The 26,997-nt window shown below is 41.5% G+C and overlaps 2 protein-coding genes and 1 long non-coding RNA gene across 7 annotated transcripts in view; 1 reads left to right on the top strand and 2 right to left on the bottom strand.

Annotated features, from left to right (window-relative positions):
- Dcp1a (decapping mRNA 1A) overlaps positions 1 to 26,997 on the bottom strand; it is a 47,571-nt gene that overhangs the window by 15,472 nt on the left and 5,102 nt on the right. For all 3 annotated transcript variants that reach the window (XM_006519655.4, XM_006519656.3, NM_133761.3), the window contains exons 4-5: positions 8,693 to 8,759; positions 5,901 to 6,039 (exon numbers count right to left, since the gene is read on the bottom strand). In XM_006519655.4, the coding sequence (XP_006519718.1) occupies positions 5,901 to 6,039; positions 8,693 to 8,759 (206 nt within the window). The remainder of the gene's footprint in view (positions 1 to 5,900; positions 6,040 to 8,692; positions 8,760 to 26,997) is intronic.
- Cacna1d (calcium channel, voltage-dependent, L type, alpha 1D subunit) overlaps positions 20,429 to 26,997 on the top strand; it is a 451,216-nt gene continuing 444,647 nt past the window's right edge. Inside the window, exon 1 of the mRNA NM_028981.3 lies at positions 20,429 to 20,616. Coding sequence (NP_083257.2) covers positions 20,484 to 20,616 — 133 coding nt within the window. The 5' untranslated portion in view covers positions 20,429 to 20,483. The remainder of the gene's footprint in view (positions 20,617 to 26,997) is intronic.
- On the bottom strand, positions 22,994 to 26,991 carry Gm35566. 3 transcript variants are annotated; one of them, XR_874484.1, is made up of 3 exons: positions 26,343 to 26,991; positions 24,087 to 24,120; positions 22,994 to 23,072 (listed from the first exon to the last, which is right to left on the bottom strand). It is a non-coding gene; the product is annotated as a predicted gene, 35566 (long non-coding RNA). The 3 variants fall into 3 exon arrangements; XR_383323.2 differs by having other exon boundaries at positions 22,994 to 24,120; XR_383324.2 differs by having other exon boundaries at positions 22,994 to 24,120; positions 26,404 to 26,991.

The raw sequence follows: 26,997 nt of genomic DNA, 5'->3' as shown, positions 1-26,997 counted from the left end.
GCCTCCCCAGCACTGCCCTGAACCAAAAAAAAAAAAAAAAAAAAAAAAACCATGGGTACTGTGAGTCAAGCTCGGACTTAGGCTTATCCAACAGCACTGTACTGGCTGACCATCTTTTCAGTACTCGGCTAAATAGTCTAACGTTTACATTTAGATTTATGAGCACGTTTGAGCTGAACCTGCATAAGACGCCACAGCTTGCTAAAGGTTCACTTTGTGTGTTTATGTATACATACGGACATCCAATCATTTCAATACCACTTAAATTCAAACTTGCTAAAAGTGATACTGCAAATAAAAATAGTTTTATTAATAAAAAGAAACCTTGGTTGGGTATCTGGCAGAGCTTGTCGAGCATGCCCAAGGTACTGGGTTCAAACCCCAATACTGCAAAATAAACAGCCAATGTAACATACACAAGAATCCTTACACGGTCACTGGACAGACATGCAATTATGGCACTCTGGGAACCTATGTTACATGTGAAATATTTAATGCAGATTTTGTAAGTTTATCGAAACAACAAAAATGAACAAGAATAAGAAACGTCTCCAATCTTCAACGCAGAGAAAGAACAATTTCAACAAGAAAAATAAAAGTAACTTTTTAAAAAAATTTCTTTAAAAATTTTTTTGTTTTTAATTAATCATTCCATTCGTTTACATCTCAAGTGATATCCCGTTTCCCGGTTACCCCTCCACAAGCCTCTCCATCCCACAAACTCCCTCAAAAGTAATTTTCTTAATATTGTACTGTTCAGAAACCTGCTCAACACAGGAATAGGGGCTCGAATAGTAAATGAGTGGCTAGAGCACTGCATTTTTCCATTTAAATGATAATTCTTATATTATTTTAGGACATCAAATTTTGTTTTGTTTTGAAGGACAGGATCCCTTCAGATTGGTGAACTCACTATGTAACTAAGGCTCTTTGAACAGGGTCATCATCAATCACTAAGGACCCCGCTACAGGAATGACTGGCGCTGAAAATGAGAGAAACGCAACACTGTTCCTAAGAAGCTCTTAAAGCAGAAGGTACAATGCTCAGAAATATCAAAAACTGGGAGTTTCCCTAAGCGAGGGGAAGTCCCAACATGTCGTTCTTTAGATGAGCTAGAAGACCTGGACTCAGCAGGTCACCTGGTGACCACAGGCTGGGGCTGTAGTCCAATAACCCTTCCACCTGGGGGAAGGCAGTAACAGGTCTCAGTTCCACTATGGCCCAAGGGACTCTTGAGTTACTGGACTCTGCAATCCTTAAGTAGAACTTGTGAGATGAGCGTTGTGACTATGGGCACCTTGCTAACAGTTCTGAAGCACTTGGGGCAGTGCTGGTACTTGTACAGGGCCTTTGTTGAAGGTTTATCTTCTGTGTGTTGATGATGGCAGGCAGCTGTAAGATTAGGAGATATGTATAATCACATACACATTTGGAGGGTAATTTTGATATTTGGTAAAATCTTTAAGAAGGCTGAATTCCTAGCATTATACAAGCTGGGCACGGTGGTCCACGCCTATAGTTATACTACTTGGGAACTCAAAAGTTCAAGGTCATCCTTGGCTCTATAACATGTCTTGAGGCTAGCCTAAGTAAAAATCTTTCATCTAATTCCATTTGAAGTAATTAATCTTAGGAGATTAGTATGATATATAGTGCTTTAGCTCCAGGACTGTAGTGCTAAGCTACTAAGAGAAAGAATTAAGAGAAATCTAGGGTATTATTTATGTAACTGGGCATGCAAGTTCAAGGCCATCCTGGTTCACAAAGTGAGTCCCAGGTCACTCAGGACCACCACAGTGAAACCCTGTTTCTATTTTATCAACTGAAATCTCCCAAGCACTTCCTGTGAGATGAGCAGTTATTGCTGATGTAAACGCAGATCTAAAGATGTAAAGAACACATTATAAATGGGAGGCTAATAAATTGAACACACATGAATGCCCATACACATTTGGAACAAAGTGTTATTAACAGCTATTTCTAACAGGCAGGATTACTGCCTTTTTGTTTATTAATTATTCTTTTTGTTTATTAATCGTTGAACATAAAAACTTCTATAGCACTATACACTGCTTGACAAGGAAAACTAATGATATTCCTACATTTTGAAGAACAATTAAAAATACTGTTCAAAATCCAGGAGTTCGTCTTGTGGCTAAAAACAATGCGAACTGGGCTAGCTGTAAAGGTCTGTAGTTTTGGCTATCTTTCATTACACGAAATATAAAAGTTGGTAAAAATAAACTACAGGGATTGTAGAGAGAAAATACTCACAAAGCTTTAAGTTTCAAACAGGCTTTTATAAATACTATGCAAAATGCTGGACCTGTACTGGGTGTGGTGGTGTACGCCTGTAATTTCAGTAGTCAGGAGGCTGAGCCAGGAGGATCATTTGTTTGAGGCCAGCATGGGTTACAGTGAGACTACAAAAAAGAAGAGAGGAGAAAGGAGGGGAGGGAAGGGGAGAGGAGGGGAGGGGGCAAGGTAGAGAGAGAGGGAGGGAAGGATAGAGAGGGTGAGGCTGCCTATCTTCTATAAACTGAAGAGGGAGGATTTAGAGTTGATATTAAATCTGAAGCCTTGCTTACCCTCCCTTCCCTTGGCTGACAATTTCCCAGTCTACCAAAAAGAAACAGAGGGACTCTCTATGTGCTGCTGGGGAGACTCCTTCCAAACACTACGATGTGGCCCAGAGTTACTTCTAATACCAGCTCCATGTGGTCAAACAGGCAGACAAGGCAGAAAGCAAACTTTTATTTATAAAGAAGCCCTGCTTATAGTTTTTAAAGACAAAAAGAAAGCCCTATAAGCAAAATGTTAAAGATTTAATAAACCTTCAAACATTTCATTTGAATCTAACCTTGGATAACATCTTATATATCCTAGAATTTTTAAAAAAAGATTTATTTATTATTATACATAAGTAGACTGTAGCTGTCTTTAGACATGCCAGAAGACGGCATCAGATCTCATTACAGGTGGTTGTAAGCCACCAAGTGATTGCTGGGATTTGAACTCAGGACCTTTGGAAGAGCAGTCATTACTCTTACCTGCTGAGCCATCTTGCCGGCCCCTAGAATGCTCTTTACAATAGAAGATGCTGTCTGTACTAACTGCTTTTGCAGTAATTGAAAACAGAAACCTTATGAGATTTTTATAGCCTGCCCACGTGACACTAGAGATCTAGTGTCTAAGGGTTGATACAGGGGTAGATACACATGGAAAGTGTTAAAAGAAAAAAAGACGTTTTCTTCTCTTTTGTGTTTTTTGCTTCTCAGACAGAGAAGCCAAGGCCATTCCTTGCAGAACTGGTTCCACTGAGCAGTATCTAGTTCCTGTCTCACTCAGGGTAGTGGCCATCAGTACCCAAGTGAGCACAGAGAGGCAATGAGAAACAGCCTTTAAACCAAACCAAACAACAACAAAAGAAACAAACTCCTTGATTTTTATTTTGATTTAAAAAATTATGATTATAGATGACTGCTTTTCCAACAGTTAGCTTCTTTAGAAATATATGCTTTAAGATTTTATATGACGATTTTGTCTGCATGTGTGTATGTACACTGTGTGCATACCTTGTGACCATGGAGGTCAGAAGAGGTCATCAGATTCTTTGGAACTGATATTAAGAATTGTTGTGAACCACTAGGTGGGAGCCAGGAATTGAACCTGGGTCCTCTGCAAGAGCAACAAGTGCTATTAACTGCTGAGTCATCTTTCCAGCCCTCAACCTCCCCTGCCCCCAGATTTGTTTGTATGTGTCTGAATATTCTGACTGTGTGTATGTATGTACTCTGTGTGCACTCCTGGTGCCCAGAGGCTAGAAGAGGGAGTTATAGTCCCTGAAACTGGAGTTACTAACAGTGTAAGTCACCACAGGAGCACTGAAAGTAACCTTGGATCCTCTTCAAGTATTCTGAACTGCTGAATTCTCTCACCAGCCACCACTATTTAATTTCTATAGATAAAGAAACTGTTCCTATTTATCTATCAGCTACTGAGGAATTTAGTGCAACTTGAAACCTCTTATGGGCCCTAAACTATATTTCTCCACTAGAAGGTGAGAATGCTTTTTAAAGAGAAAACTTAGCTCCAGAATACTTTTGCCAGACTCTGTTCCCTGAATTCTAGATTCTGGAGACATTAAAAGGCAGTATATGAAATACTTCAGTAGTGAAGCTGATGCTATGTGAGACCACTATGTCTACTACATAGCACAGAGGCCCAAGACCGCTGGAGGAGAGGAGGGCAGAGAAAGGGGGAGACAGAAGAAGAGGGGAAGCAGATATCTCACAGCATTAATTGAATTCTTTTAGCCAATCTGAATACTTTTTCTTGCGGAGGGTGGAGGGGGGAGGGGGAGGGGGAAGGGAGGGGAGATGCAGTCTTATCAAGTCTTTCTGCCTGTCTCCTAAGTGCTGAGGTTACAGGTATCAACCATTATTCCAGTGGAAACAGGATTTATTTATCAAATTTTTATTATTCTATTTCTATTTGTTGTGGTTGTGTATGTGTATATATAACATGTGGCTTCATACATGCCATTGAAGGGTATGTAGAAGTCTAAGGACAACCTCTGGAAATCTGTCCTGCCCTTCCACTGTGGGTTCCAGAGACTTATGAGGCAAGTGATTTTTACCCACCGAAACATTTTAATTTTTCTGAGATGGTCCTACTCTGTAGCCCAGGCTGCCCTCAAATTCCCAGCACTCCTGCCCTGGTGTCCTATGTTGAGATCATTGGTATGATCTACAGTCACGGCCAGCTCAGGATCATAATTTTCAATGGTCCCTTTCTGCACTCTGCTTCATGAAGATTTGAAGAGTGGAGATGACCTATCACTAAGGAAAGCACTGAGTTAGCAGTGGGAGGTGAGGAGCTGCAACTCCGCACAGAAAGACTGAGGCTTCCTACAGGGAGTGTAGGGCTTGATGGTATGAGAAATGCCAGGACATTTCCCCAGCAGTCAGGATTGAGACACTGTCAACAAGTGTCCCTTGCTTGCAAGGGTGGCTGTGAGTGTCTGCCATCCTAGTTCTCAGGAGGAAAATCAGGGGTTCAAGGCCACTGAGGCCTGTAAGACACCCCATCCATAAACAAACGGCAAGGAAACCACACACTCCATTACCACAGTAACAAAGAAAAGAAAACAAGTGTACTGTTTGTCAGAGTGAACAATTTGTATGCATGAGCTGAATAAATTAGCTATTGTTCCACAACTGCCATTTTCATTATCATTTAAGAGGACATCTTATCAGTCAACATAAAATCCATTGCAAACTCCAGAGATGCCCAGGCATGGTGGCACACACCTTTAATCATAGCACTCCAAGGCTGAGGCAGATGGAGTTCTGTGAGTTCAAGACCAGCCTGGTTTACAAAAAAAGTCCAAACCAGTCAGGACCACACAGCAAGAATCAAAATCAGTGGGTCTCAAAACCCCCAAAACAACCAAGAAACAAAATACTCCCCAAACTACTCTCCCCCAAACCAGGAAAAAGAAAAGCTCACTTATAGAACACAGATGTGCCATTTACTAGTATGGGATACAAACTAGCAGACTACTTTTCAAAACCTATATAAATTCTCCAGGCCATGTCTCACTTGAACATTACGGCAGGGATAAAGGGGAGCCGACGCTTTCCCTGAAACACGCACTGAGGCCAACCCCACCCGCCAAGATCACTTTCTCCCACAGTAACTCTACAGTGCTAGAGAACAAAACAAGCATGGTCACATTTCCTTCCTAACCAAGTCCTCTGAGGTAGGCATATGAAATCACAGACTGTTCTTTTCTAAACTAGTGGCTGCAGCCTGCGCAGGAGCGAATTTCCAGTCTAAGACACCAGCAGGCCTCCCCACCTCGTTCATTGTTCCCTGGCCCGCACCAGAGACTTACCCTCTCATACTCATCCTTGGCCCGGCTCAGCATCTCCAGGATATCTATGGGCCTCTGGTCGCTGCAGCCATTGGCCTGGCTGGGACTCTGTTTATCTCGAGCAGCCTGCTGGGATCGCCGTGTCTCCTCTTCTACCACACTGTAGGAGGAGAACAGGCTTCAGAAAGGTCACTCTACACAACCGGTCCCAAGTGCTCTTTTGTTCACTTTGTAAGAGTGTCACATGACACTGTCCTTGCAATAGATAAAGAGCCTACTACCTCAGTTACTTCATTCCAGACACACACAACTTAACCACATCACTATCCCATTCACAACAGCAAAGTCCCTTACCTTTAGAAAGAAAAGCAGAACCTCTCTCTGGAGGTAGCAGAAGTAGGTACGTTAAGAAATGCATTCAAATGTTTCCTTTTCTCCTACAAGTAACTCAACCCCAGTAGAACTAAGTGGTCCACAAACATCACTAAGACTCAGAAGCTGTGTGACTCATCACACTGTGACCAGCCTTGCAAATGAATATGGATGAATCTCTAAGCAGATAAAAGCCTCTGCACTAAATACGTGACCAAACTCAGGGTGGTTAGGGGTACGCATTCTATTTTCATTGGCATTATTTAATTCTACACTTCAAACCCTACAAGGCCGTCTCAAGTTAAGAAAGAAAGTCACTGGCGGGGTGGGGATCTTTAGCTCTTTTTACAGGCATACATTTTTAAATAACATCCTCGTTCCTTACCATAGAAAAGGTTTGAAGTAATTGAGCAATTCTAGTAAATGTTAGGAACTGAAAGCTGGATGGGGACCACATGGGTATTTTATTGCCTGTGTAGATTTTAATAATGCAGCTAATTTTAAAAGATGCATTCAGATTTCAGTTACAAACTATAATGAACAACAGGTCCTTCCTGCCATGAGATTTTATGGTTACAAGGCTCACTTGGTAATTGCGTTAACTGAGAAGTGATACACAATGACGACAGGCAGCTAACCCAACAATTCAGGAGCAGAGGGCTTATTCCGAAAGGACCCTCCTTTCTTATATAGATGACATGTGCTATGTCATCTAGGCTGAACTTGAACTCACAATCCTTTCACCTTAGCACTGGGATTACAGACATCTGTCATCACTTTTAGTAATTTCCTTGCGTCCCATTTCTACTTCCATATCTACTTTGGGGATTAGTACAGCTTGTTCACATGTTCATTCTTCAGCCAATAACCACTGCAGGTTAGTATCTGGAGTGCCACCAAGGCCCCCAGAAAACACAATTTTCCCTCAGTTGTTGTCGGGGCTCACACAGACAGATTCTCCACTCAGGCCTACATGCTCTAATCTGGCAGAAGAACATATACATTCCTAAGTTTAAATACTTCTCTTCTGAGCAGCTGCCACTTTCAAAACAAACAGAACACAAAAAGCAAGTATCAAATAAATGCCTTGCTTGAGGTCATAAGGCAGGTGGCCCAGGATGGCACTGAGAGCTCTCTCTACAAGACAGACTCTCAGAGACAGCAAGTTTGTTCTCTTGTGTGACATTCGCCACTCCAAATACAGCAAGGTCCTTTGTAGATGTCAGCCCATGCTCCTGAGCTACACTACCTCTAGCTATACCACACCTACAACCGTGAGCAGGACAAATCTTTATCTTTGTAAACTAAATAACACCAATGTTGAGAAGCAGTGTAACTTTACAAAGCCAACCCTCTCTCTCGTAAGACTGACTGTCAGCTTCCAGGCAGCAAAGCCCTGGAGGTGCAGCTGGCGGTAAACACACCTAGTCTGCCATGCAAGCTCAGCAGATGACAGAGCAGCAAGGAGGTTAACAGTCAGGACATGCCAGTAGACCTGGGTTATAACTTGCCCTTTGTATGTGGAAGCATACCTAGAATTGAGGCTACTGAGTAAACTATTATACTTTCAGCATGATTAACTAAAATTTTCCTCCAAACACATAGGTACAAACCCTGAAGAGAGTAACAGAATTTTGACTTGGCAGGAGAGTAAAGAGTTCATTGCAGATTAGAGCAAAAACTAAAGAGGAAGCCAACATACACCAGAACAGACTGCTCACTGCACATTTTGCTCTAGTTTTATATCATCCCAGGCCCCACCTAGCACTATGGGCAATCTTGCATTATGGTTACTCAAGAGCTAACTTCAACAGGTTAGCACAAGAGTAAAAAGCCATCCTTTATTTAGATCATGAACTCAATGGAAATTATTTTCTAGAGTTCAAGATTGTGAGTCTTAAATATCTTCTGGAAGACTAACTGTATAGACTGGAAACTGTTAAACCCAGCCTGTGCTCAAACCAAGTTCATGTAAAGGGTGTGTAATCTGCATCAGGCTACCAAACAGCACCACTAATCCTAGTAGAGATTACTATATCACTGGACATGGCAGTCAGGCTATGTCCTGATGCACCTCATATTCTCTGCCAGGCAATCTGGCAGCTGGACTTGTTAAACTGAACTGTCTGTAGGACTGAATACAGTGGATAAGTGCAACAAAGAAAAATCTAAAAATTTAAAAAAATGCTGTTGACATTAAATCATTAAATATTCTTACATTTGAAGTAACAATCACTCACATCATTCTAATGCATACACAGATTATAAATACATTGGAACCAATAGGACTGATTACAGGTAATTTTAGAAAAATAAAATTTGCCTTTGCCAAACTTTTGGTAATAAAAAGGCATTAACCGGGGATGTTAGTACTGAAGAGAAGCTGGGATTAGAGTAATGTTTCATTTCTCATTAGTCTATGGAATACTATAAATACTTACTCAGCCATGAGTTTTGCTATGCGATGACAGTCATTCTTGTCATAGAACCAGATACTGTATATTGACACTTGAAAAACAAAGGAAAAAGAGATAAGCATACAGTTTTCAAGTATGAGTACATGGACAATGTAATTCACCACCAGACTCTCAAATTATTAGTAATCCCTCGAAAGAAAGAAAGAAAGAAAGAAAGAAAGAAAGAAAGAAAGAAAGAGGAATAAAACAAAACACAGAGCCTTTCCCCAAAGTTCTCTGAATCAGGACAGGCAAGACTCAAGATGTTAATAACAAAAGCCAAGTGAGGCTCAGTAAGATATGCTTATAATCCCAGCTACTCTGGAGGCTGAGGCAGGAGGATTGCTATTTTAGGGCCAGCCTAGGCAACTAAGCAAGGCTGTCACAAAATAAATTTAAAAAAAACCTGTTGGTGATATACATAACTCAGTGGTGCTTGGGTCATCCCAGTGGAAAACAAACAAACAAACAAACAAACAAAAAACAACAAAAAACCCCAAACCACAGACACACGCAGACTCCCTCCCCAGACCCCCACACACAGAGTTTTAAACATTATAACTGTCACTAAATATCAAATACACTATTACATACATATTTATCAAGAAAGACTGCTGATTCAATCAGTATGGATGATAATTACAAACTAACAAAGTAAAACCAATGTCTTGATTACTGAAAAACAAGTTCACTGGCTAGGCAAAAAGCAGAATTTATGAGTTTCTTGAATCTTTTCTTTTTTTGGTTTTTCGAGACAGGGTTTCTCTGTGTAGCCCTGGCTGTCCTGGCACTCACTTTGTAGACCAGGCTGGCCTCGAACTCAGAAATCCGCCTGCCTCTGCCTCCCAAGTGCTGGGATTAAAGGTGTGCACCACCATGCCCGGCTCGAGTTTCTTGAATCTTAAATAGAATAAAATTAAACTCCAACGACAAATCTTTTAGAGTTTTGAAGTAACTTTGCTCATGCTGTCAGCTGACCAAAACTGACCTCTGCGGTCACCCATCACACTTCTTTTGTCACCTTTTCACATCCTAGTATGGCATTTTACACAATTGAAGACTTAAAAATTATTGTTGCAAGATAAACCACTTTTATCATAAAGATGACAATATATAAATTAGCCATTACAGCCGTTTTTGGATATAGTGTGCAGCAACACTGACGATGTAAGGGAAAATGAACAAAGCACATGGCCCAGTAGAGTGCTGTGATGCACTCCAAGGGTTACAGTCTGTCAGCTGGAGGTAAGTCACTGGGCCAGGCCAGGAGCTGGAGGAGCTGGGCTCACTACGCCCACAGCCAGGAAGCAGAATGCTATGTGCTACTGTGGAGCTACTTTGTCTGTCTGGAAGTTAGAGCAAGTCTTTCCACACCAATGAACCCAATTTAGATGAACCCCTCATGGGCATGTTCAGAGGCTAGACTCCTGGGTGACACCAGATCCTGTCAGGCTGACAAAGCAGTAGCCATCACAGCATCTACTGCACCCGTTCTGTTCTGTTTTCCCTTCTTCTTAGACAGAACAGCCTCCGTCGAGCCAGGAAGCTTGACTCTCTCTGTAAGTAGCAGTGGGGCTTTTTTGTTTCTATCTGTTTCTGGATGTTTTCACGTTGTTTGTCTATTCCTGTGATGTCTTCATTAGAATAGTTATGAAATAAGCCTTAATAATGAGTAGAGTTGCCTGTACTTTAAGACAGTCATAGTCAGTGTTCTTTTACTGTGAAGAGACACCATTACCAAGGCAACTCTTATAAAAAATTTTTAATTGGGGCTGGCTTGTAAGGTAGGGATAGTTCAGAGGTTTAGTCCATTACCGTCATGGCTGGAAGCATGGCAGCATGCAGGTGCTGGGGAAGGAGCTTAAAGTTCTACATTTGATTGGCAGGCAGCAGAAAGATAACTGTAAGCCATTGGCCTTGGCTTGAGCTTCTGAGGCTTCAAAGCCCTCCTCCAGTGAGACATTTCCTCCAACAAAGCCATATCTACTCAAGTAAGGCCAGACCCCCTAAAGTACCCCTTCCTGTGAGTCTATGGTGGCCATTTTCTTTCAAACTATCACAAAGACTGTTTCTAGAGCTTTTCATGTAAAAATTTATGTTAAAGCCTAATTCCTAATATCTATATGGGGAGGTTTTTTTTCCTAAAGTTTTATTTATTTATCTATTTATCTAGTAGGGTTTTTGCTGTTGTTTCGACGTTTTTGAATTACTCTTCTGATGTAGCTCAGGCTGACCTCAAACTCTTGATCCTCCTTCCTCTGCAAGTGTGTGCCACTAAACTCAGATTATAGCATTGCTTTGTTTCCACCATGTTGTTAGTACATAAAATTGCAATAAATTAGATGTGTTTTCTGTGGTACGAGGGACTACATGGAAAGCCTTGCACTCTAACTACACACAATCCCCCGCCCTACAACTGATTTTTTTGGTCTTGTTCTTATATTCTGAGACTTTACTAAAATCCTCTGTCAGCTCTAAGAGTTGTATATGTACAATGATATCACTTGATTAGGGACAGTTTGAGTCCTATAGGTAGTATTTTCTCTTGACTCATTACAGTAGTCCCAGTGCCAGCAACAGTCTGTCATCTCAGAGGAAATGCATTCAGTCCTGTACCACAAGCACTAGTCATTAGCTGGACGCTTCTGTAGGCATGCTTCAGCACGGTACTACTTCACTTCTACTGCTAATTTGCAGTTTTATCAAGAATGGACAATGGATTTGAGGACAGTCTTGTAATCCTGAGGGCTGGGTACACTGCTGAACTCGAGAACACTTGCCTATCCTGTGCCAGGCCCAGCCTCAAACACAAAACAGTAACACAAGCCATACGCTATTTACTGCTTTAGCTTACTGACTTGGCAGTCTCCATTCGCTGACTTTCAACAGAGTCAACTTTCCATATCTGGCATATGCTTCCTGGGCACTGAGTACTTTTTTAAATGTATTAAGGCACTTGGTATATTAGAATTTAGTAGAGAGCTATTGAGTCTATGTTCATAAAAAACAAGACTTTTTATTTTTAGTTTTCTTGTTTTGTTTTGGCTTTGATAGTAGGGTGTATTGGTTCTGTGTGTCAACTTCACACAAGCTGGAGTTATCACAGAGAAAGGAGCCTCCCTTGAGGAGATGCCTCTATGAGATCCAGCTGTAAGGCATTTTCTTAGTGATCGAGGGTGGGAGGGCTCATTGTGGGTGGGGCCATCCCTGGGCTGGCAGTACTTTGTTCTGTAAGAAAGTAAGCTGAGCAAGCCAGTAAGCAGCACCCCTTCATGGCTTCTGCATCGGCTCCTGCCTCCAAGTTCCTGTCCTCTGCGAGTTCCCGTGCTGACTTCCTTTGGTGATGACCAGCAATGCAGAAGTGCAAGCTGAATAAACCCTTTCCTCCCCAGCTTGCTTCTTGGTCATGGTGTTTGTGCAGGAATAGAAACCCTGAAAGGGTAATAGTGGCCTTACAGAAACATTTAAGAAGTATTTTTTTGTTTCCTACTCTCTGAAGAGACTAACATTAGTAGTAATTCTTTTGAATTCTCTAGTAAGATAAATTGTGCCTGGGTTTTCTCAGGAACCTGTAAGTTACAAATACCATTTCTTTCATGGAGGTCAGCAGTATTCACGCTGTTTGTTTTATCTTGGTTGAGTTGTTTGTGAGCTTTAAGGAGTTATCCCACTTCTTCAAAGTTATCAAAAGTTTAAGAATGTAAAGTTCATAAAAATCTCACATAGCTTAACAGTTGCAGGATTTGCAATATCTCATCTTTCCCCCCTTATAGAGACAAATCTGCTTTTGTTCTTTGAGATTGGCCCTCACTTTGTAGCCTATGCTATCAGGAACTCAGGATCTCCTCTGCAGAACTCACACACATTTGGCACTAGCCCAACTCTAAACTTGTGTCTGCACTCCTTAGTTTTGTTAAACATTTTAATCGTATTTTTTTCATAGAACAAGCTTTTTCCAATTTGATTTGTATTCTCATCTTTACAAATTTCTTCCTTTTGTATTCTATGAGTTGATTTTATATCCTCTTCCTCCTCTTCCTCCCCACCCTTCTTCTTTAACCTTGGGTGGCCTTGAACTTCTAATCCTCCCATCTCTGTTTCCCAAGTGCTGGGCTCATAGGCATGTGCCAGCACACTTTGTCTCTAATGTCTTGGAGTAGGAATTTAGTAGGTTCTCAGTCAGAGCCACCTAGAAAGGCAGGCATTTACCATGGCTCCCGAGGCTTCTTAAAATAAAAACTATCATTAAATTAAAAAACAAAACCCAAAACAACAAAAAACTATCACCCAGGCCAGACTGAAGACATAAACCCCTCTTGCCATTCCCATCCTGACTTTTTCCTGGAGGGAGGGAGAGCACCTCCCTGGTGGTCACTTCTTATCAGCAGAGCTTCCAATTCTTGCCAGGTTTGGTTGGCTTGCCTTAGCATTGTTGGCACAAGTCCCATGTGATATATGGGAAGCCAAGTCCACCTGGGCTACCTTCTGTTGCTAGGCTGGCTTGCATCGTGTTAAGACTGTGAAAGACAGCTTCCTGCTGGGTTGGGTTGGCTTGTATGTTTGTCACACATCCCACCACCTTCCTCTGTCTAGCCTTCAGAGTTCTCCATTGCTTTCTAACATTTCCAGGTTTTACAGTTGTGTTTATTGATACGAGACAAATCTTTTGCTGGACTGTTCAGACTGTGTTATGCATTTTTGTGGTTGGAAAACAGGAGTCTAAGAGGACAACTATGTGGCTTATTAATAAACCAGAGGAAAAAATAATTTTAGGACCAGAACATTCCTAGAGCACCTGCCTTGTCACCCCACACCTTGTACCTAGATCTCGTTGCATTAAAAGTAACTTAAAACTAAATTATATACATGCACATATTTATACTTATTTATGTCTGTGTCAAAGCATGCATATATCAAAGGACAACTTGCCAGGGAGTTGGTTCTCTACTTCTACATGTGGGTCCTGGGGATCCAGCTCGGGCCATTAGGCTTGGCAGTAACTTTTCATGCTGAGTCATCCTGCTAGCACCATAAAGCTTTTTAATGCAATAAAAGTAGTGATAGAGCCTCTCTGTGTAGCCCTGACGATTCTGAAACTCACTCTGTAGACCAGGCTGGTCTTGAACTCAGAGATCGACTGGCCTTTGCCTCCTGAGTGCTGTGACTAAAGGTGTTCATTACCACTGCCCAGACAAAGTAGTATGAATTTCAATTACTCCTAAAGACAGAGAAATAAAAAATAATAATAATAAAAAAAAGCTACGTTAAAACTGCATATTCATTCCATAGCATGAAGCTGGGAATGGCAGTGTGCATAATTAATCCTGGCGCTTGGGAGGCTAAAGTGAGGGGGATCACAAATTTGGGGCCAGACTGAACTACACCAGCAAGACCATGCTTCAAAGAAACAAGAAGCTGCCGGGTTGTAGCTCAGCTGGGGAAGTGTTTGGCCTGCCTAGTCCAGTATTCGGAAAATCCTAGGTTTGGTCTCCAACACTACATACAACCAAGCGTGATAGTGAACACCTGTGGTCCCAGCACTGGTTGGTGGAGGCAGGAAGCTTACGAATTCAAGGCCATTTTCAGTTACACAGAGAGCCAAAGGCTCGCACATATGCCAACAAACTCAGAAAATATAAATATAAACACGAGAAATAGTATTTTGTATTTTTACTTACTACATTTGTTTTTGTGTCAAACTTCTGATCCCCCTGCCTCTACTTCCTGAGGAGTGAGTACATGAGTCATCATACCTGGCTTCACTAACTTTTATTTTTTTGACAATGAAAAATTTCCCTTTGTTCACGCATGTAAACAGAAAAATGGTATATTACTAGAAATGGGTGATGGTGGTGAATTTTATTTTTTCAGACAGGTTCTTAACCTAAGATAGCCTAAAACATTCCTTTCTTTTGAAGATTTTATTTAATGTATAGGAGTACACTGTAGCTGTCTTCAGACACACCAGAATCCATTATAGACGGTTGCGAGCCATCATGTGGTTGCTGGGAATTGAACTTTCGATCTCTTGAAGAGCCATCAGTGCTCTAAACTGCTGAGCCATCTCTCCAGTTCCAAACTTTCTTTTCTTAGAAACCTGTTATCAAAAGCTAGGTGTGATCAAGGCCTGTGCCTAGTAATTTATTCATGAGGCTGAGGCAGGAGAATCAAGTCTGAAACCAACCTAGGCCACAAAAAGAAATCTTATTTCTAATAAAGATTTTATTTATTTTTTTAAATTCCCCTTTAAACAAATATTAAATAACACCTGTAAAGATATTATTGAAATATATCAACCTAGGGGCTGGAGAGATGGCTCAGCAGTTAAGAGCACTGGCTGCTCTTCCAGAGGTCCCGAGTTCAATTCCCAGCAACCACACAGTGGTTCACAACCATCTGCAATGGGATCCGATGCCCTCTTCTGGTGTGTCTGGAGAGAGCAACAGTGTACTCATATAAATTACATAAATCAATCTTAAAAAAAAGAATATATCAATTCATAAGGCCAATCAATTAATAAAAGTTATTCTGATGGCAAATTACTGAATTAATGCATACTGAATTAAGACCACTTCTGCAAGACTTCATGTCAAATCATTTGACAATCTGCTGTTTAATTCTTTAAAGATTTTAAGCTGGATTTTTCTACTGTTGCTGCTGTGAATTAAGCTAAGAATAAACAGAGTAAGCAAATGGCTTCATTTTAATGAATGAAGAACAAGAACAAGAATGCCTTCCGTGTTTTGGGATGGGAAACCTCACTGACACTAAGACTGCCTTTAACTCAGACCCTAGGTAGCGACAGACTCTTATGGTACTGAACATGGAAGGTTGCCTGGGACCCAGTTTTTAAAATTCTACTCACAGAATTTCAAAATCCTGCATGTGCTTCCAATCAACAAGGAACCTTGAAAAGTTTTATGTAACATAAATGAACAAATCTGACTTCTCAGTGGAAGGAACACAGAAGCTGCCTAGTTACAAAATGATTCCACATATCTACTACTGGGTCTAGAAGTTAAATCTTACTCCAACATAGTGTAGATTACACCAAGGCTTTCAAGAGTGTCCATATATGGCAATTACAGGCAATCGCCTTTCTTTAAATATCCCCCTTTCCAAGCTTGGCTCAGAACACCTAAAACACTAAAGCTCTGATACAGAAGATTCCACTTTCCACATATGACAATCTGCAGCTGGACCCGATCACGTGAGTGGCAGTGCTGACAACGTACTTATGGATGCATCAGGTATGGAGAGTAACATAAAGCTCTTTCTGGGTTAAAGAGCCAGGGATGCCACACTAAACTACTAGAAAGAATTTCAAATTGAAATCCAAAGTAATTTCACCAGAGATGCCAGTTTAAGGCAAATTTTCACTAAGTCACCCTTCCTCTTTCAAGAAATCCCATGTAATTTAGAAATAAGACATTTGCTTCTATACTTGTCCATTATCAAAATAAACTGCCAAAAAAGAACCAAACACTTTCAAAGGCATGTTTGCAGAAGAAGCCTAGATAAGGGGGCCAGAATGATAGCTTAATGGGCAAAGGATAAGAGTCACACTCCATTCTGCCAGAAGCAGACCTGTAGAGGTTCAGAGACGCATCCGAGAATCAGTGCAGTCTGCCAACATATCAAAGCTCAGTGCAGGCAACTGGCAAGAAAGCTCAGGAGCTGCCACTAAGCCTGTCACTGCCACTAGCGAGGAAAAACAGATAAGTCTGCCAGATAGCCGAGACACAGGGACCCTGTCTCTAAACCCAAGCTAAGTATTCTTAAGAGAAAGTACACTCAAAGGTCCTAACACGGTGCCAGCAATTCCTGCTGTGACGTCTGAAATAATCTCCTCTGATTAACTATCTCACAAAAGATTCAGGCTTTCGGCAATGCAGTATTATTCTCCCACAGCAAATAATGATTTGCACCTGTTTCATAGATGGTTTTTCTGAAGATCAAAGGGAACTAGTTGGTGGATACCCACCATAGATTTTGACTGCTAGTCCCAAGTCAGTCAGGCATAAAAGCAGTTACTGAAAAGGTAGGAAGGTAGGGAGTATAAAATATTGTACTTCCATGAAAAACAACAAGTGCAAAATATCCTCAAACAAGTGATTTCCTACTGTTCAACTGGGGTGGGGGGAAGGGTCCTTTTCTTTGGAAACTGGAAAAAATAAACACACACACACATACACACACACACACACAGAAAAAACCTGTTAAAAGCATCCGTATTATCTAAAATTGAGAAAACCACAAGAGCTGATGGGGAAAATGTTCTATTTTTCAACAAAGCCCTGTATGAGGGCCAAGCTAAAAATTTGACATTAATTTTATCTAGCTTTACTTAAGCTGTACATACAACATCAGGAGGATTCAAGTAATATGGAGGCTGCTCAGACTCTGCAGAGTTCTAGAGCCTCTGTGACCCTCTCCTGTGTCTCTGTTGTCTTGTCTTATTGATCATTATACCTGGCCTAGTTTCTCAAAGGAGCTGAGCAGGCTGGTACTTTTCTTCATACAGAGACAAGAAGAAAAGGAGGACTTCTGGTGGCAGTGTTAAGAGTTATAAACTTCTGTGGGATGGAGAGGTGGCCCAGTAGGCAAGGGCACTTGTCCCCAAGCCTGATGACTCAATGCCAATCCCTGACTCACATGGTAGAAGAGAACTGATGCCCTGCAAGATGGTTTTTGATTGCTGACTGCCATATTTCCCACACGTCCCCCCAACCCCCTCTCCCTTGGCACACACTAAACAACACGGAGGAATTAAGAAAAGAACAAGAACTGTGAATTTCTGGGCTGGAGATGGAGCTCAGTGGTACAGCTCTTGCCTAGCATGGAGAAGTGGGAAGAGGGGAAGAGGGGGGAAAAAAGAGAGACAGAGATGGATCAATTTCCTGAGTTCAATTCCTAGTACTGTGAAAACAAGAACCAACCAACGCCCAAAGTGGAAATGGTTGTACAGCTGTAAAGCAGGGCTGGAGAGACTGACTCAGGGATAAAGACACTGCCTTGCAGAGGACTTGCATTCCGTTCCTAAGACCTTCACACCTGCCTGCAACTGACTCCAGCTCCAGGGGCTCCAACAGCTTCTGACTTCTAAAGAAACATGCACACACACAAACTCACACAGGCACACACACACAGACATATACATCAATGAGACTTGAAGATATGAAAATTTCCTATAATAGGGTACAAAAACAAGAAAATGGGCTTTCAATATAGTCAAATACTCTTTAATAGTCAGAAATAGAACACTGCAGCTATATAAACAGCAGTCTGCTCCAGCTAGTAAGAAAATGAATGTCTCTATGCTGACAGATCATTTCCTTTCAGATAGGAATAAACCAGGCAGCCCCTGTATGGAGCCAAGGCAGATTGGCCTTTGATTCTAACAAGAGATACTTGGCAGGCTGCAAGCACTCAGACGAGAGGGTGCTTTGTATCTGCTGGCAACAGTGGTACAGTGGCTTACCATTTCAGTCAAAGGACAGTCACCTCAGAACATCAATGCACACTAACATGGCAGAGAAAGAGCCCCAATCCTAAAATCTAAGTGGGGTTATATCTACTTAATGAACACTGAGAAGAAGACTCGAGCCATGTGACTTAAAAATGCCACTCTGTAAGCTAGGCATGACTGTGGGTGTGACCCAATGCTGGGCATGTCCACCACCTGCTAGCTATCTACTTACTCTAAGTTTCACCAGTCTACCATTTTAGCATATTGGATGGGAAGATAGAGAGTAGCAAATGGCATCTGGCAACTATAGATCCAAATTGCCGTTTAGGACTTCCAGGGATCCACAGTTAGAATGTTGGGATATAGGTCTAATTATGGTTTTTTGTTTTGTTTTGGAGACAGGGTTTCTCTGTGTAGCCCTGGCTGTCCTGAAACTCAGAAATCCGCCTGCGCCTGCCTCTGCCTCCCGAGAGCTGGGATTAAAAAGTGTGCACCACCACACCCGGCTCTAATTATGGTTTAAGACACAAGCCTCTTTCTCCCTTGACTTCTACTTCCCCATACATTTTCTTACTAGTTTATTACTAGATCATCCAAATCAGAGTTATAAGCACAAATACCTATAGGATAGAAGAGACCTCAAGAGTACTGTGCGATTAGTGGACATGTCCTACCCAGAATTTGGCTGAGATCAGTAACTGCAGTGATGTTAGTACTATATGGTCATAGAAATCAGGTATGTGGGGATGTGCCTGTGGCTCAGCTGGTAGAGCGTGTGCCTAGCATACACTCAGCCCTGAGCTTTATTTCCAATGCTGCAAAAACAGGGCATGGTAGTGCATGTCTGGAAAGCTAGCACTTTGAAGGTTTAGGTAGGAGAATCACTAATTCAGAGTCATCCTTAGTTACACAGAGATTTCAAGCCCAGTCTAGGATGTATGAGGTTTTTTTTTTTTTTTTTTCCGAGACAGGGTTTCTGTGTAGCCCTGGCTGTCCTGGAACTCACTTTGTAGACCAGGCTGGCCTCAAACTCAGAAATTCGCCTGCCTCTGCCTCCCAAGTGTTGGAATTAAAGGCGTGTGCCACCACGCCCAGCTGATATATGTGTCTTTACAACAACAATAATGGATAATAATAATAATGATGATGATAACCCAGGGATCTATGTGTTTAAGAACCAAATATATAATTTTTGTATGTTGGTAGCAATGCTTATCCTGTGTTTTCCTTTAACTCAAAAGACAAAGTTGGTCATGGCTGGAAATAGTGACTTTTTCTGTAGCTGATATCTGCTTGGACCCCTAGGCACTGGACATACAGAGCTCAGTCTTGAGGTTTGTGCTTCTTATTCCACAGGGCCTTAGTTCTTGGGCAAGTGGTTACCTTGTGCTTCAACTTTTATAGCAGTAATGAATTTCATTTATATAAATACAACCGTAAATCTATATACATGCTGATATATTTCTATCATCTAGATATGTGACTATACTTTTTTTTTATGAATTCACAAAAGAAAACATCAGAAGTATTTATTAAACTGTAATGATCTAACTTACAGTGAAAATAACACTGGAGCACAAAGACAGAAGTTGCTTTAACTCAACAAAAATACCTTCGGGAGGAAAAGCCAGTATGAATCTTAATAAAAATAATCCCTTCTGAACATTTTGAAATCTCGAGGATTCAAAAGCTTAGTAGGAGGGTGTCTGGAGTGGCTCTGCCAGCACAGGAGACAGCAACAGTTTCCCACCGTCTGACCTCAGCCTCAGCCAACTCCTGTCTGCGTCCTGTGTATTCTCATGGTGTTTTACCTCTTCAGTCTCTAACGGTGGCAGGAGTGAGGAGGCTCCTTCCTTATCTTGGTCCTGGAGGCCAGGCTAATGCAGCTGCCACAGGTCCTTTCTTCTTTCTGATTACAGAGTCCTACAAAGCCGGGCTGCATCAGGCGGGTGCGCGAGACCACCTCCCTTTTCTCAGGCTGTGAGCAGCACTGCGCTGAGCCAGGAGAGCACAACTAACAAACTGCTGGACTCTCTTTTTAATTGTTTATAAATTCCTTTTTCAGTCTGGAGGTAGAACTCACATTTTTTGACTTGATAAATTATAAACTCATCTTGCAAGGAAACTTCTTGCACTGTGTTTTAAGTCTGAAGATCTGTTCCAATGCCAACAGCCACCTACCTACCATCTCTACTGTTGACTTGCCCTTGAACTGCGAAAGGACAAGGAGAAACACAGAACAACAGCGCTACAGCATTTCTTCACTACAACTTTCCGCTCGGTGGCTGTATTTTCAACACTGTGGAAATGAACCTTCCGACATTTTCTAGTGATCTAATTTTAATTAAAAGCGTTCTCTCCCAAGAGACTGATGCCCGATATAAAGGCAGAGTTGTAAGTGCGGTAGAAAGCACGGAGGACTTCTCCCAGGCCTTTGCAGGTGAGTCTAACAGTTGTATTCTTTCCTAGCGGCTATATTTACAGGGAATTGACTGTTGTTAGGAAGGATAAAGAGTAGCAGATGACACTGTAGCTGTATGGCATTAACATTTTCTGGATAAATTCCAGATTGGGTTTTATCTAAATATGATTATTTTCATAGTGCTTTACAGAAATCACAGATCTGCTACTGCTTAAAAGTGTCAGGTAGGAAGGAAACCTGGACACGTCCAGGTGTTCTTGGGAAGCCTGAAAAGGACTGTTCATCTGGGGTTACAAAAAACGTCTTAAATGAGGCAGGTGGCCAGTGGGCAAATGGGAAGGCTGTCTTCATTTAGAGAATTCCTTCCAGTAAAACTGTAAGTCTAACAAAAGCACGAAACTACTCACTCCTCCTTTGGCTAAAACTACCACTCCACTTCCCCAGTCCAGAATAAGGTTAGGAACGAAATGAGAAAATCTATAACACATATTTTTTCTAATTAATAGGCAAATATTGTCATTAAAATTACTAGGAAAAACATGGAAAATATCATCCCATCTGACATATCAGATTTCCAACACTATAAGGCTAATAATCTTTCATGTTTATCATTGATAACTCTTTTTAAGTTACAGACCTTAAATCATGAGTGTCTGCTAGTCTTCTATAGCTGTTTAAGAATTACGTACATATAGCTCCAGGCTTAATGAAGTAGCATTACTTTATTAAGAATCTGTGTGTGTGTGTGTGTGTGTGTGTGTGCAGGGTAGGGGAGGCTGGCTTGCCTAACACTTGCTATGTAGGTTTCAGGCTGGCTTCAACCTTGGACAATGCTTTCATCTCAGCCTCCAGAGAGCTAGGAATTACAGGCATGAGCTGCATTGGGGAACTTAACCCTTCAGTGGAAGACGAACTTAAGTCACTGAAAACTCAAGTACATTCCTGTAAACTTAAAGTTCACCCAGAAAACAGAGAGAACTAAAGGACAAAAACCAACCAACCTAACAACAAAAATCTTTGAAAGTAAATAATAGTTTTTAAATTGCTATGGTACGGTATCTTGTAAGGTGCTAGACAGATGACATAGACTTACTATCTGCAATTAACTGGGTTCCAACGGTCCCGACACTGGGAAAAAGTGACCTAGGACAAGTATTAGTGAGGCATCTTGCTGAAGTAGATAATGAAGCATGGGCTCCTCACCACAGAAGCCCAGCCTGAGGAGACGAGTTTCCGAGTCTGGTCTCTACACAGAGAACTGTCGTAGTCTCATTAACCAAACAGAACGTGCCTCTGGGGATTTCTTTAGCCGTGCTGGGTAGATATTTAATCATCAGACAATCTGGTGTACTGTTTGAGTCCGTTCAGATCTGCTTAGGCCTGAGGACACGGCTGTTGGATGGGACATTTCGAGGAAACTCCCTCTCTAAGTTTTAAACTCACTGGCAAAACGTTCACTATTTGTTTCTAAAAACTGCTTGTTAAAAAGATGCCTTTGGCTATGTACTCCCAGCATGGCCACCGTACCCCTCTGGTTAGTTTGTTTTATTGCTGGTGGCCTACCCCGTTACCTACAGATGAGGCCTTTGCTTTGTGGGCCTGCTCTGCTGCACGCAGCTTCCGCTCTCTGCCATCAGGGTCTCCTCTCACTGCCATTCTCCTTCATCCCCACTCAGATTTCTCTTTTCTTTCCTAGAGAGCCTAAGCATACTATCCCATAGCCTTACAGAAATTTGCAATGATTATGGATTTTTAACATTCATTTTATAAATTTCACATGTACTAGGTACAAGCTGGTTCAAAACTGTTCATATTTATATACCTACTATTTTTTTTTTGTCAGTCATGTATTCTTAATATAGTTACCTTAACTTTTCCTGGTTAAAATTTGGATGGTAACATCTCATTCTTTTTTTTTTTTTCCCTTTCCCTTTTTGTTTGTTTTTCGAGACAAGGTTTCTCTGTATAGCTCTGGCTGTCCTGGAACTCACTCTAGACCAGGCTGGCCTTGAACTCAGAAATCCGCCTGCCTCTGCCTCCCGAGTGCTGGGATTAAAGGCGTGCGCCACCATGCCCGGCTGTAATATCTCATTCTACCCTCCATTTCCAGCAACATATACACATTCCATACGTATCTGTTCCTTCAGTGACCCATTTATTTTGGAGTTTCTAGTTGCTTTCTCCCTTTCTACTTTGACAGGGTAACTGCAGTGGCTATCCTAGATGTTTATTTTTTGTTGTGCTGAGAATCAAACCCAGGGCTTTGTGCACAGCAGGTAACTGCTTTACCACCGAGTTATTTCATTAGCTCCACAATGAATCATTGCTAATCTTGTTTAAAGTTCACAGCTTATCAATCTAGCTACCTTTCTTTCTTTCCTTCATTCTTGTTTCCTTTTCTTCTCCCTCCCTTCCTGTATGCCTCTCTCATTCTTCCCTTTATTTGTGTACGGTACCGGGGTTGAGAGCCAGCACTGTAAAAAATAGGGGGAAGGAGTGGAGAAAAAACTTCCTGTGACGCAGCTTGCTTGAGGTTCCTGTGAGAAGTGGTAAAGGAGACCCTACAAGCCGTGTCATAAGAGAGTCTGGGACTCCTAAGACCTTAGTTGTTTCACTAATAAGATCACTGGCTTGAGTCTAAGCTGGAGATACATTTCAATATAAGTGACATTTCTAAACAATTGGCAAAATACCTTATGTTCTCTATACCCTTTCCAGACAAACAGATCAGGGTTAAGTGGTTCATACAAGGTTAACAGTCAGTAAGATGGCAAAGACTACAACTGTCTGCAAACCAAACTCCATTCTAAGAAAGTACTACCATAGTAAAGCCATTCTTAGGGAAGTACTCTGCAGCATTTGAATGACTAAACAGGAGGCATAAAAGCATGTCCTATTACACAGGACACAATTAAAAGGTTGCCGGAGTACAGATTCATGCTTCAATTCCCACTGCTCACTATGCCAAACACTATTGCAGAGTGAATGTAAATCCAGATGGGCTAAGCAGATTAACAAGCACATTCCTTACATACACGAGGCACACTTGGCTCAGTGGTCAGTCACATACGGCAGTGGTCAATACTGAACAGTGCTGGCGCAGAAGCCCTCCATCCCTGCAGAGCTTTAGTAGATAGCTCTGCTCTAGAGTGCATTATGCGACTTTACTGCTGCAGCAGTGGTTGGAACCCTGGCTTTGGAGAGCAACATGCTAGACTACATCTATTTCCTTCATCGCTCCTCAACAAGTTTTTGAACATCTGAGCTCTTGTTTATTTTTTAAGTTCGGAACCAGAGAGGTGTTTCCAAACAGGAACACTGCTGCTGTTCAGTAACTGCAGAATCTGCAACCCCTCAATTCTTGCTAAAGTCCAACTAAAGCCTTGGGTTGCTTCCAAAAGGCTCTTAGAGAGGATGAAAATACAGTATTTCTCAAAGATTCATGAGAAGCACTAAACCCAACGAAAGTATCTTCTTTAAGATTTTACCTCTCCTTGGGAGCTGAGTAGGTGAGCAAGTATTCTGCAGAAAGAAAAGCTAAACATCAATCAATCAAGTACATCAAATAGTTTACAAGTAGAAAGTTACAGTTCATGTTTGGTTCTGCCTCCCACATTAATGCTAAAACCTGACACGAGGGAAAGAAAGCTGGATGCGAAAGCATAGTTTGAGTTAAATGGGCCACAGACTTGGTGGCATCTCCCGCAAGAGAATGATGAAAGAACAGCTCCAGGATCAGGTATAATTACCCATACGCATAATCAGATCCTGACATTATACTTAACGACAAATCCCCAAACAACCCACCAGCTCCCAGATCTGACAAAGCCATGTTCTACGCTCAGGACTCATTAGACAATGTACACCCAGAACCCTAAGACTCCAGGTTATCTTATGCTGTCCTACCATCTCTGATAAAACTCCTCCTTTAAATGCCATCTCCAGTGGGAAGACCTGCATAAGGGAGTTCTCTGTTCAAGTAAGGAAATCTTTGTCTCTATCCTTTGTAAAAGCATTAGTTCCATTTTCTCCACTAGAGTATGTCATTTAGTGTTACGAATAGTCTATGATACTGTAATGGGTTCAACTTACAGAACACTGACAATTTTATGTTGATTCTATTACAGTCTAGATAGCCACTAAGTTTTCATATAATAAAACCAGATGATAGTTTGTGCTTATAAATTTGCCTTTATTTGTTCTGCACATGTACTAGCGCGTCACTTTCAAAAACTCAAACCCTGGAAAGTTAGGTTCTGCTTGCTTTTTTGTTTGTTCGGTTTTTAAAGATAGGGTTTCACTATGTAGCCTTGGCTGGGTCTGTGGATCAGGCTGGCCATGAACACAGAGATCCACCTGCCTCTGCCTCCAGAGCGCTCCATTTCCAGCACGGCCAGTATAAGTCTGTTTTACAGGACTCTGGCTTTGAAGGATTTGAAGGTCTCAGGCTTATGCCACATGGTAATGCGTATTCAGTCTCTTGATTTTTCCCAATGATTAGGAGCAATACAGAATTGTCACAACAGTAAAAAGCAATATCGGTCTGATTTTATATTAAAAATTTTATAAGTATTCTTTTGAAGAATTTCCCCATAATGGAAATTTAACATGAAACAGCCATCTCTAACATTCTCCTCTTTCTTACTAGTTCACATAAATCCTGAATTTACAGGTATTAAATAACACACTATTTTTATTTTCATTTTTAAAAGTTTTTGAGATAGGAGCTTATATATAGCACAAGCTGCCAGCCTCCAAAGTACTGGGATTTCTAATGTACACCGCCATTCCTGGCTCAAAAGTGTCTCTAATAAGCCTATAGGATTTAAAATACAAGAGTTAAAATCCTGAGACATAGTTTACTGAAAAGTCAAGAGAGAGATCCTATTTTATGTAGATACTTAAAAATGAGCAAGAAATGCTGGGTGGCGGCGGCACATGCCTTTAGTCCCAGTACTGGGGAGGCAGTCAGGCAGATCTCTGTGAGTTCAAGGTCAACCTGGTTTACAAAGAGTTCCAGGACAGGCAAGGCATCCAGCTTTCTAAATCACCACTCTGTTTTGGTATCTCTCCTGGGTCAACAATAAGCAAACTGTCCTGTCCTCAGTCACACTTCTAACATCATACTTAACTATCAGAATGCAACGTACACCACGTTCGTGTTGGCTGGAGATCCAACCCAAAGCACATGAACACTAAGTGTTCTACCACTGAGCTAAAGCCTTGATCTTCAACTATACTTTCTTGTCCAGATGGTCCCATACTTATGATAATCTGACTTAAGTTTTTTCCCCCCCCTTTGGCTTATAAATGTTATGAAAGTAGTATGTACTGAGTAAAAAAAAGTTTGGACTGTACATTTCCCTTGTGATAGGAATAGAAATAACACAGTGGGATACTTCCCTCAGTACTGTACAGTAACAACGAGTCACAGTTCCCAATCCCATATGATCACGGTGGAGGAACAACTGATACTTTATAGTATACTGTGTTGCTAAGCTCTGGCATTCAATAGCTTAAGTATATTAACAAACTTTCAACTTATGATAGCTCTACCAGCAAGTAATGCCACTGGTGAGGTGAGGAACATCTACACTCTTCTGGAAAGGGCTACTCTGAGCTTTGTTGACTAAATTCAACAGCTATTACAAACTGTAAAAATGCCTGACAAGACCTTGGCCTAGAATTCTCCAACTAAATGTATGCCATACACCTCGAGTCTTGTCCCCAAACCACGTGCGTACCCGGCATAGGTTGCTCTCTATCATGAAAGCACAACGGCTTTGGCACAGAATTTGTACCTACTGGACACTATTAGACTCGTGGGTTGAAAGTGTCACCATCCATGGTGAAGGGCTTTCTCTGTGGAAAGCTGAGTGTCTGCGCTCACTGTGTCTGTCAGACTAAGTTTTGTTGCTCAGGGACAGCAGCAGACAGCTCAGCCCTACAGCAAAACAAATGACATGACAGCTCATAACATACACAACTATGATGCTAGCAACTGGCCTAGATGGGACAGTTCACTAAAATAACCTAAGTCAGTTATGTGCAAAGGCCTATTCAATTTTAGAGCTAACTTAAAATGTTTGCTTTTTGGGGCTGGTGAAATGGCACAGCTGGTGAAGGGACACACCCTCAAGCCTGACAACCCGAGTCATACCTGGAACCCACATGGTAGAAAGATAGAATGCCTGAAAGTTGTCCTCTCATCTCCACACATGGGCTGGGGTCTCTGTGCACACATACACACAAACACTCATACACATAAACATATACATTTAAAAAGAATTTGATCTTTTACCAAGACACACATTTATAATGTAGGCCATATTTAGTATAATTTGAAACCCAATGTTCTGAAATTAAAGTCACTCTGTTAAATGCAAACAGATATACTCA

The sequence above is a fragment of the Mus musculus genome, chromosome 14, assembly GCF_000001635.26.
Source record: "Mus musculus strain C57BL/6J chromosome 14, GRCm38.p6 C57BL/6J".
NCBI classification, from domain to species: Eukaryota; Metazoa; Chordata; class Mammalia; order Rodentia; family Muridae; genus Mus; species Mus musculus.
Note: the sequence above shows the minus strand (reverse complement) of the source record. Positions and strands in the feature narration are given on the sequence as shown.